Here is a 12546-nt window from a genome sequence, read left to right as displayed (position 1 = left end):
GTTGCGATCCGTTGCCGGTCACGAAAAAAGACAAAAAAAACAATAACAAGAAAAGTAAACAAAACATTTTTTCCTTTATAAGATAATTGAAAATTTGAACACTGACTAGACATTTGATGTTAAAGAATTGTTAAATTTTTTAAATAGTGGATTTGCAAAAAATATGCATGAAATTATTTCTTATTGGAAAAATAACCAATGTACAGTAACCTGAAAATGCTTATTGGCACAGATAACAATGGGAATTATCATATTTCTTGGGAGCCCTCTTAAGTACCTCTAGGCCCCCCCTTTTATTTTTTGGTGGCTGCCAGATGTGGGGATCCAAATATAGGCCCTTTTAAATGATACTGAAACCAATACAGTAGTCGTCCCCTTATCTGCCTTTTCACTTTCTGTGGTTTCAGTTACCCACAGTCAATTACTGTCTGAAAATATTAAATGGAAAATTCCAGAAATAAACAATTTATACATTTTAAATTTCATTCCATTCTGAGTAACATGATGAAATCTCTTGCCGTCCCCTTCCATCTTACCTGGGATGTGAATTTTCCCTTTATTCATGTATTCATGCCATTTAGGCTACCCACCTTGTAGTCACTTGGTAGCCATCTTGGTTATCAGATCAACTATCACATATCATAGTGATTATGTTCAGGAAACCCTTATTTTACTTAATAATGGCTCAAAATCACAAGAGTGGTGATACTGGCATATTGTTATAATGGTTCTATTTTATTAATAGTTGTTGACCTCTTACTGTGACTAATTTATAAATTAAACTTTATCATAGGTATGTATGTATGTATAGGAAGAAACATAGTAGATATAGGGTTCAGTACTGTCCGCAGTTTTAAGCATCCACTATGGATCTTGGAAAGTACCCCCCTCAGAAAAGGGGGAACTGCTGTAATCAAAAGTTGACAGTTGATACATGTGATAATGTTCATGCGCTGTTGTTTATAATAGCAAAAAGTTGGAAACAACACAAACTTCCACTAACAGAAACAAGGAAATGCTGTATATTTACACAATGAATTCCATACAGTAGTTAAATTGTGCAGTAATTGAAAAACTAGACTCTGTAGCCAAACTGTCTGGATTTGAATCCCAGCTCTGGCTCTGCTACTTCCTAGCCATATTTTCTGGGGCAAGATACATAACTTCTTTGTGCCTTGGTTTTCTCGACTTTAAAGAGGGGAAATAATAGTACTTATCTCAGTGGGTTATAAGATTGCTGTGAGGATTCAGGTCATAAATATTCATAGTGAGGACTCAATAAAGGTTGGTTATAATTATTATTACCTGAATAAGTCTAGCAACATAATGTGTGAAAAACCAAGTTGCAGAATGAATATTGTACCATTTGTATAAAGTTTTAAAACATGTCCAAAAAAGGAGGGGAGATAACTTACGGGGAATTTAGATTGTGTTTTATATTTTTAAGAATATCAAACCCAGGCAAAGGACTTGACAACAAACTTGTATTTGGTTTCTACTAATCTCTGGACCACAAAGGAAAGAAATTGATTCATCCTCTGATCTCTCAATATTTACTAAGCAGCTTAAGACAGAGACTCATTAGAAGAATAAGTCATTTAAAAATGGACTTCAATCCTATCATTCCAGCTACTGACATTTACAGAATCTAGCACATCAAATGGAGTATTCCTCTCGTGCAGAAATGTGCCTGGATCCTCTGAACAACCCAGAAGAAGTTTAGACCATTCTGAATTTGATACTTGCACTACTCAGTCTCTGAGTTTCAGGTAGTAGAACAGGAAAAACTATGGTAGATGCTCACAGTCACCTCCATTTAACTAAATGGACTACTCATTATTCTGTAAAGCCCACTGACTGGTGAATGCAGTGTCTGCACTACTCAGTCTCTGAGTTTCAGGTAGTAGAACAGGAAAAACTATGGTAGATGCTCACATTCACCTCCATTTAACTAAATGGACTACTCATTATTCTGTAAAGCCCACTGACTGGTGAATGCAGTGTTCTAAATACTCATTGCTTGTACTCCACTCTTTTTCTGCCCCTAGTAACTGAGTTGTACATTTACAAAAGCTAGTGTTTTGTCCCAATTAACTACATAGTTTAGTTAGATATTACATAAACAGATGAAACATGAGTTGTATATTTGAAAAGCATCAATAAGGGATAAAATAAAACCTAAAATACAAGAGTACTTCAAAAAGTTCATGGGAAAATAGAGTTGAAAGATAATACAAATCTCTTCATGGACTTTTTTTTTTTTTTTTTTAAAGATGACCGGTAAGGGGATCTTAACCCTTGACTTGGTGTTGTCAGCACCACGTTCTCCCAAGTGAGCCATGGGCCGGCCCCTTCTCCATGGACTTTTTGAAGTACCCTTGTGTAATCCTGTATATTCTGTATGGACATATATAGGTAGAAGACATACATGGGAATGATGACTGCCTATTCAGGTATTATTATCCTATCTCTGTGATAGAAGAAAAATGAAGTCAGGAGAGGTACGCAGTGAGCTTCAACCAAATCTGTGATGTTCTTTGTCCTTTGTTTAAAAAAAGGAGGTTGATTGGGCCGGCCCGGTGGCGCACTGCTACAGTGCACCACTTGGGACCCGCCGAGGGTACGGATCCCACATACAGACCGGTTCCCGCTCACTGGCTGAGCGAGGTGTGGGAGCAACACCGAGGGTTGCGATCCCGTTGCCGGTCCCGGTGCGGGCGCGATGCTGAGGGTTGCGATCCGTTGCCGGACGCGAAAAAAGACAAAAAGGAAAAAAAAAAAAAAAAGGAGGTTGATGATGAGTATTTGGGGGTTGGTGCATAAGGGGGAGGAGTAGGAGGGGATGGAACCAACTTTTTCTGTATTTTATACTGTATGTTTTCTTCAACATGTAACCAATCAATATCTTGTCAATATAGTCAGCCAATTGACCTCAAAAATAATAATAATAATAAATAATTAAATTTAATTTAAAAAGGAGGGAGGGAGGGATTCCTAGAAGGGTACTTCAGAAAGTTCATGGAAGGATTTGTTTTGAGCTGGCCAGTTAGCTCAGTTGGTCAGAGCAAAGTGTTATATAACACTAACATCAAGGATTCAGATCCTGGGCCGGCCCGGTGGCGCACTGCTACAGTACCCCGCTTGGGAGCGCGGTGGCGCTCCCGCCGAGGGTACGGATCCCACATACAGACCGGTTCCCGCTCACTGGCTGAGCGAGGTGTGGGAGCAACACCGAGGGTTGCGATCCCGTTGCCGGTCCCGGTCTGGTACGGGCGCGACACTGAGGGTTGCGATCCGTTGCCGGACACGAAAAAAGACAAAAAGGAAAAAAAAAAAAAAAGGATTCAGATCCTATACAGGCCAACTGCAAAAAAAAAAAAAAAAAAGGATTTGTATTATATTTCAATTCTATTTTTCCATGAACTTTTTGAAGTACCCTCATATCTTCCTTTTGTTTGCCTCCAAAGCTAAGCAAAATCCTCTAAAGTTAATTCTTAAAGTGACTTAATATCTGGACTTGGTCAGGCCATAGTAGAATCACAGGACTTCCTAGCACCATCTCTGAACTGTGCAGTGAGGCACACTGTATTCCAGAGACCAGAACTAGATAGGAAATCCCCAGCAATTTAGACAGCAAATCTCTGCATTCTGTATTATTCTTGAAGACCATTACATGTTTATGGAATGAGTCCTTGCCAGCTAGCTTTCTTTCCTGAAATCAGGTTTCCCTCTGAGCTCCCTAATTGGAGCCTTGCGCCTGGGGAACAAACATGTCTAGCCAGACAAGCCTTAGACAGGCCCCTCATAATGACATCTTAACCTTTCCATTGACCATCAAATCTCTCAGATGATTTGTGTTCTTTATTTGGATTTGAATCTGGCCTGCTTGTTGGCAAGCCCCACGAGTTTATTCGCCATATGTTTCCTTTGAAAGCTTTGTGGAAAATGAGTGGAGTTGCTTAATCTAGTACCTTCAGGGCTATTTTTTCTAGATAAGGACGGAAGTCAACACATTCTTAAACATCTCATAAAATTGCATGGCAAAATATCACTTGTTTCTTTAGGACAGAATCATAAGAATTATTATGAAATGTAAATATTGTTGCCAGAGTTGAAGGGAAAGAGATGTCATTTGACAACAGCATTCCTCCCACCACCACCACCACCACCCTCACCCCCTCAGGATAGATTGAATCTCATCTTTGTGCAAAACGAAGCTGACGTATAGACCAGTTTTTCTTACAAACTAGAGAAATGATTACAATTAGGACAGTTTGATCCTCAGGTGCTTATTTTTTCTCTTTACTATCATGGGTTATACTGAGGCTGAAATCCTGAAAGTCTTATTACATCTTTCTCCTTTTGGCCATGTGTATAATTATTTGTATCTATTGTTACTTGCTAATATTTCCTCAAGGATATTTGCTTCTACTTGTATATTCACAAGGGATGGTGTCACAAAGCTTTCTCTCTCTCTTTTTTTTTTTTTTTTTTTTTTGGCTGTCTGGTCTGGGGATCTGAACCCTTGACCTGGTGTTACAAGGCTGTGCTCTAACCAACTGAGCTAACTGGCCAGCCTTTGTTTTATGTAATATCTTAATCTTTGTATCTAACAGAGACAATGTAGAGTAATAAAAAACCTATTTCTGTACCCATCTCTTCTACCCATCTTTCTGTGTGATCTTGGGTAAATCCATTTCTTTATAGTGTCCCTCAAATGTACAGTGAAGATATGTAGTGTTCACCTTACCACCCACTTTCTAGCCCAACCAGACTGCAGGGCTCCATTTTTGCAATTTCTATCTCAAGCCATGATGGAGTCTAGGCAGAATAAGGTGCTACTGCCCTCTGCTGGTTTTGAACACACACCTGCCCATCTGTGCGGTGGCCCTGCCTATTGTACAGTGAGGGATACAGTGGCCCTTGCTTGCAGTTGAACAGACATAGCCACAAGCCACAAAACCACAAAGAAAGGAGGCAAATTTACATGTTTGGAAAAATAATAATATTTTAAATATTTGTGATTTAATGATTTTTTTATGTGTACATCAGATGCCATAGCCATTAATGACTGTTTATTATAAGATAAACACCAGAATGTTTTTCTTATAATCACTTCAACCTGCTCTAATTCTCTCCTAGTAAGTAGTCTTTGAGTTCTGGCCTTCTGGGCCCCTGTCACTCTGTTTTGCACCATTTTTCTGCCTTGGGACATATACAGTCCCACTTTTGCTCAAAAGATTTAGAGAAATTTTTGCTTATTAATTTTAGCTTGTGAATAAGCAGGAAGATAATGTCAAATAGCACGTGTCCAGGAAAGTGAATGTGCAATATCAGTGAGAAAAATGCTGAAGGAGTAAGGCAGGGCTTCATTATACCCTCAGACTCCTATAGAGCTCTGTCAAGTTCTAATAAAAGATTTATGATTAAAAACTTTTTTGGTGTATTGATTATCCTAAAAGTACTTTGTGATAGACTGATAAGGATTTGTTAAGAGCTCAGTTTTTCTGAGCTCATCTACATTAATATAATTTCAGGACTCCAAAATTTTTAGAGCTGCTATTCGTTACATTGTGCTGCATTTGTAGGAAGTGGTACTACCTCTGGCTATACTCATGGGAAGTGCAGTTGACAATTATGCTTTTATATTATTTGAATTTCGAGCCTTTAAAATACCTTTCAAAATGAGCCTGTGTACAGCTACTGAAGTAATTGTTAGTCCTTAGAGTGAAGGACTAAAAAACAAAGGGGAAAAAAAGGGTGTAATCTGTGTCCCAAGTATCTTCATTCAGAATACAGAAGAAGCAGATGATTCACAGTGTGTGTGGCTACTGCTTACACACTCACAGAATCACACATGTTGTCCATGATTTCCCATAGGTAGAGACATTTCTCTCAGAAATGGAAAGAACTCTCCAGACATTTGTATGGAATAACAAAAGACCTCGCATAGCCAAAGCAATGCTGAGCAATGTAGTTGATTTTCATGTCCCTTCACCCATTCCTCTTTCCTTCCTCTCTCTCCCCACTCCCACCCATCAACATCATATCTGTTCACTTGTCTTAACAAGTTCAAGGAATCATTGTGATTGTTGTATCTTCTTCCCCACCTCCCCAACCGTTTGTCTGTATATTTGCTCATTTATTTGTTTTTAGCTCCCACAAATTAGTGAGAACATGTGGTATTTCTCTTTCTATGCCTGACTTATTTTACTTAATATATATATTTTTTTCCTTTTTGTCTTTTTTCGTGACTGGCAATGGATCGCAACCCTCAGTGTCGCGCCCGCACCGGACCGGGACCGGCAACGGGATCGCAACCCTCGGTGTTGCTCCCACACCTCGCTCAGCCAGTGAGCGGGAACCGGTCTGTATGTGGGATCCGAACCCTCGGCGGGAGCGCCGCCACGCTCCCAAGCGGCGCACTGTAGCAGTGTGCCACCGGGCCAGCCCAGTAGCTGTGTCTTAAGTCATGAGGACCAACAGTGATCCTTGTACACTTTCCCCTTGGGAACTCTTGATTTTTGCTTCATGGTCACCCCCAATTTATAGCCGCCTAATAGGGAGAATTGGAGTTGTAGCCAATCACCGCAGCAGCAGTACATAGTCCTAACTTGAAGGAGTCTTACATATGGGATGCAGTATACAAAGATTCTAATAGGCAAAACCACAACCGGCCCACTTCTAACAACACAAATACTACATTTCAAGGTATGCATGGTGCCTTGTGCAGCTCTAGACCAAGAAGGAAATTGGCATGTATTGTGCATAGCATTTTTACCAGCTATCTTATATTAAAGGTATATTAATGAGCCAATTTTTACTGTGTAACTGTTATGTATATAGCCTTAACAATAATCTTGTATCCAACATTTCAGAAGAGAATTCAGTTTATTAAACTGCTTCAAAAGAAAGGTCATTAGAAATTGTAGTTCTACTCAAAAAACAGATAAACTCTATTCCAAAGAATAAAATGGACAAAAAAAAAGTCTATTCAAAATGTGTTACCTGCTGTTTGCTGAGAAATAGATGGATTAAAACATTTTGAAACATCGTTAACTTTTACACATGAAAGCAGCATCTGTGGAAAGATAACTCAAATTCTTTCCTGGAATATGGCAATGTAAATTATCTGTGAAATAAAAAATGCAGTGTTATATAAAGGCTTGTCAGAGGTTTCAAGGCAGAATATTACTTCAGAAAACAAAATCCTAAAATGGGCAGGGGAGAAACAGACAGCCATGCTAATTGGTATTTAATTTATTGTATGATTTGCTTTCAGTTTTTTTGAAAGACCATTTGGTGTAGTAAAAAGAGCAGGGAAAACGTTTTGAAACCAAACTTTGGCCTTGAAACCCAGTTCCACCTTTTATGTAATTCTTGTATGGCATTGGATAATCACTTAAACTTCCCTAAACTTCTGTTTTCTCTTCCTTAAATTGGAGATAATTAATAATGTGCATCTTAGATTTTTAGCATTAAATTAGATGTATAAATATATATATGAAGTACCTACCTGAAGAGTTAGTTTACCTTCTCTCTGTTGTTAGTCACCTCTTCAGTTTACTCTTACTGTAAAGCCCAGCAAGAAGTCCTGGAAAGGAAGGAGGTTTGATTTGTGGCTACCTTTCCGTGCCCAGATTTGGTTTCTAGAAAGTGGACTTGAAGCCCAGGACAGCATTCTAGGGAGTATGTGAGCAGGCAGCAGCCTTGGTATGGAGGTAATGGGATAAGAGTGACAGCAGGGAGGGAGCAATTCCACCTGAGTCCCAAATTCATGATGTGTGCTTCCTCTGTGTGTTAGGCTCGGCTATAGGTTTGTTTACTTTTCAGTTATTGCCTTTAAAAATTGTACTCTAAAATCAAGTAGAAGAAATTTTAAATTATCTAGAGTTTTATGTTTAGGTTATGATGGATTTTATTATATGTCTTAATTGTAATAATATCTATCAAACCTACAGTGCCTACTCTGTGCACTGTACAGTGCTAGGTACTTTTCATGTATTCACTAATTCATATAACTTTGAGTCTTTGCTGTTGCTAAAATGCCTGTTTTGCATTTTGATAAAGTGACTGAGACCATAAAAGATTTGAAAGCAATCTCAAGTTTGCCAGTTAAAGATGAGTAAGTTGCTGATTGCTAAGCTTATACTATCGTAAGATATTCTTAAGAGAAATCCTTTGATCACATCTATGGTTAACTGTGACCCCTGTGACCTTCTGAACTGTTATAACTCTGCCAGCCCCATGGTGATGGATATTGTGTGTTCTCACAGAAACTTGCCCCTGGAGTGAGCCAGTTTGCTTACACCTGTGTTCAGGACCACCCCATTTGGACAAATCAGCAATTTTGGGAGACAACTTTTTATAATGCAGTGCAGGAACAGGTTCGTTCCCTGTATCTCTCAGCCAAGGAGGACAATCATGCCCCGCATCTGAAGCAAAAGGTGAGAGAAAAGAAGAAAGATACTTGTGTAAGGCTAGGATTCTGGCTTTAAGGAAAGCTTATGCAGATATTCCCAGGGCAAAAGGAAATCTAGCCACTTCCTGCCAGTGTATTTGGGGTCTACTTTATGGAGCCCTGCTCTGAGTGTCTTTCTTCTGTTGATTTCTGACATTATATTTTTCCATAACTTCTTAATACAGTTCTTTAGTACTAGAATTGTTTTTGTTGTATTTTAATAAATAAGAATCCCCTGGAAACAATTATGGGAAGTTGAATAGAAAGAACAAAACTAAAGTACCTAGACGTAAGTCTCTGTGCAACTAACTTCCTTAAAGAAAGGTCAAATTAAAGTTAATTGACTCTAAAATAAGTATAAAATTCAGTAGTTCTGCTAAAAAATATGCCAGTAATGAATTTAGGTCTTCTTTTAGGAATATTCTATCTATATGTTTCTATGTATTTTGCCAGTATAAAATATTTTTAAGAAAAATATCAAGGAAATATTAAAGAAAAATCAAGAAAATTGTTTTTAATTTGAAAGAGTAGTTTAAAATATTTTGAAATTTTAAAATGTCATTTACTAGCTGTCTGGTCTTGGGCAAGTCATATTACCCCTCTGCATTATTTTCTCATTGGTAAAATGAATAGATATGATATAATAATTGTAATATTTTAATGTCTAATACATGTAAAGTGCATTGAGGAGTGCCTGACACATAGTAAATAATAGGTATTAGAAACTTTCATTCTCATGAATTGAACTTAAAGCAACCTTAAAGGCTGATTATCAATGCTGATTCACTGAAGAGTAATTTTTAATTCTGAGTGAGTACATTACTGCTGATCCTTTCCATCATCCTCCATTTTAACTTAGCCTTATATCATATGAGATAAATGAACTTGGATATCTAACAGAAACTGCACAGTAGAATTCAAATATTTATATGCCTCAGGTAATTTTAGACATATTATTGGAATATTATTGAGTATAACAGAAACTTTAATAACAAATAGCACTATCTGACATCTATCTGATATTCCATGGTATTATTGTACAAACAAGTATGACTTGTTTGCCTAATTTAATTTGAAATTGATATGTTTTCTTTCAGAACACCAAATACACTTGATTAAGGAGCAACTTGTAGCAGATGCAAAGACTGTTAGCTTGGGGTCATGCTCCAGAAATAATTGGGCTAGCAGGGTGCTTTTGGTAGTTTTTAAACAGCTGTAATGCTAACATGGATATATCTCAAAAGCATTATCTCATAGATCAAACACATGTCTTGGCTTCTGTATCCTCCATTCTAAAGACATCTGTCTCTGAGCCCCAGGTTACATACAAGTGAGACCATAGAAGTACCAGCTTTTTACAAGCTATAAAGTGCTAGGCAGACCAAAATGCTCAGGTATTTACAGGAACATTAGGTCAACAATTTGCTGTAACTGGTAGCTGGAAAGGGATGGAGCCATAGAGATAGATAAATGCAGTGAAAAGTTAGCAATGAGAAACATCCATCTGTGCTATGCTACTGCTTCGTTGGGTTTGTCACATGGGTTCATTCAAGGACTGTTGGATCTGGGAAAAAGAGGACTAGGTTGGGGTCGTTATATTTTGCTAGTATGTTTTCATTTTTGCTGATATAGGTATTTAATAGAAGAATGATTAAAACATCTTTCATGTTTTTTGAAATATAAAGTGATGGATGTTCTTTTTGGATTGTATTGCTTTGTGTTTTTATTGTTTTTTAGGATAAGCTTCCTGATGATCAATATCAGGAAAAGACAGCAATGGACCTGGCAGCAGAACAGCTACGCCTTTGGCCTAGTCTGAGCAAATCAACTCAGCAAGAGCTGGTGCAACATGAGGAAAGCACTGTCTTTAGTCAGGCCATTCACTTTGCAAACCTCATGGTCAACCTGTTAGTTCCACTAGACACAAGTAAAAACAAGCTCCTAAGAACATCAGCACCAGGGGACTGGGAGAGTGGGAGCAACAGCATTGTCACAAACAGGTACTGGAAATGTAGACACACAGAGACCCTCTTCCTACTCTTCTTGGGGCCAGTCTTGGCTTAGCAGAGAATATAATGCATTTTGGGCAAATATTGCTGTACATATTTCAAAAATTAACCATTTTTTCCCTTCTTCAGACTTGATCAGCTTTTCTGTATTAAAAGACCTTCACTTCATCCTACTATTCTTAACCACCTCCCACACTCTTTTCTCTTTCATGACCTAATTTTCCAAATGTCTCACCTACTACTGATCCAGTCCTTCAGTTACTATCTGCCGAAGCAGTTTATAGAAAGCACTCTGGAAAAATACTAGTGAGCTCCTTCTTGCCAAAGTGATTATTTCTTAGCCCTCTTTTTCCTCAGCTTATCTATGGCATTTGCCTGTAATTATGTCCTCAATAATGCCTTCCTCTCTACCCTCCAATGACTTTCCATACCAGTAAGACTGAAAGCCCAAGTCTTCACTATGGCCTGAAGTGTTTAACAGGATCTGTCTCCTGGCTACTGTCCCCCCCCCCTTTTTAATTTAATGTTTTGTTTTTATTGGTTATGAATATTCATGGGGTACAAAGCAAATTGTCACCATTCATGCCTAAGATGTGATGGCCAGTTCCATACTGGCAGCATGTCCATTACCACAAATTGTGATTATACCCCATGTCCTTCACCCAATTATCCCCTCAATTATCCCTGACCTTCTTCCCCATCTGCCTTTTCCCACTCCACTTTGTATCCCTAGGTATGTTCTCTCCCTCTGCAAGTCCAATGCACCACTGTGGTCTTTCCTTCTTCTTTATCTCTTACTCCCATTCATGGAAGGGTACATATGGTATTTATCCCTGTGCACTTTGCTTATTTCACTCAACGTAAGTTTCTCCAAGCTCATCCATGTTGTTGCAAATGGGAGAATTTCATTCTTTTTTATGCCAGAGTAGTATTCCATGATATATATATACCACATTTTTATTATCCAGTCATCTGTTGATTGGCATTTAGGTTGGTTCCATGTCTTGGCTATTGTAAATAGAGCTGCGATGAACATAGCAGTGCAGGTATCCCTTCGACATGATGATTTCCATTCCTTTGAGTATATACCCAGAAGTGGGATTGCTGGATGGAGGATCTATCTGTAGTTGTTTGAGAAACCTCTATACTGTTTTCCATAGTGGTCGTACTAATTTACGGTCCCACCAACAGTGTAGGACTGCTCTGACTTTACTTCCTGTTACTCTTATGTCAACCAAACTGGTCTCCCTGCCTATGCTAATCTTCAAATTCTCCATGCATATTACTGCCTGAGGGCCTTTGTACTTGGTGTTCCTTCATCTGTAATGCTCTCTGAAATAGTCACAAGAATCACTCCCTCACTTCATTTAGGTCTGTGCTCAAATGTCACCTACCCAGAGAGGCCCTCCTGACTTTCCTATCTTAAGTAACATCTCCATCACTCTATCTCCTACCTCGCTTTATTTCTTGTTCATGATATTTTCCACAACCTGATTTATTTTCATATATTTGCTTATTGCCTGTCTCCATTGTCTGTTTTGTTTATTGCTGTATCCCCAACATCTTTACACATAGTAGATACTTAATGAATGTTCGGTTGAACAAATGATTAAATGAATGAATAAATGAACTGATCACCTGAACAGTACTAAAATTTTGTCCTTTTTAGGTCTTCAGTGATAGATGCTGCAACATCCTGGTAGTTCTTCTAGCTCTCATAAATCCTTCTCAGGCTCTTTCAGGCAGCTCTCTGTCTCTTCCCATTTTCAGTCCCTCTGCCAGGTTATTCATACTCTATCAGAAAGCTCATTCACAAGCCTGAATTTCTGGGCCCAACCTCTGGGTACTTCATTTTTGTCAAGAACACCTCAGAGTTTTGGTCTTCCAGGCTAGACAATTTGGAGTCTGCATTTTGCACCATACAATCTACTGCACAGATTTATTTGTTCCTATGTAGAGTTTCTAGTTCATCCTTTAGTTATTTTGTGTGAATAGTGTAGCCTAGGCCCTTAATCATTTCAAGCCATAATTGGTTTTTTTTTTTTTTTTTTTTTTTTTTTTTTTTTTTTTTTTTTT

The 12546-nt window shown here is 38.3% G+C and overlaps 1 protein-coding gene across 1 annotated transcript in view; it reads left to right on the top strand.

Annotated features, from left to right (window-relative positions):
• The window catches only part of LOC103604980 (myotubularin-related protein 13), a gene marked incomplete at its 5' end in the record, with an annotated part of 148821 nt that overhangs the window by 122608 nt on the left and 13667 nt on the right, over positions 1-12546 (top strand). The window contains 2 exons of the mRNA XM_008589562.1: positions 8277-8447; positions 10199-10461. Of these exons, the coding sequence (XP_008587784.1) occupies positions 8277-8447; positions 10199-10461 (434 nt within the window). The remainder of the gene's footprint in view (positions 1-8276; positions 8448-10198; positions 10462-12546) is intronic.

This window comes from Galeopterus variegatus, unplaced genomic scaffold (assembly GCF_000696425.1).
Source record: "Galeopterus variegatus unplaced genomic scaffold, G_variegatus-3.0.2 Scaffold5519, whole genome shotgun sequence".
Lineage (NCBI taxonomy): Eukaryota > Metazoa > Chordata > Mammalia > Dermoptera > Cynocephalidae > Galeopterus > Galeopterus variegatus.
This window is presented reverse-complemented; position numbering and strand designations above follow the sequence as displayed.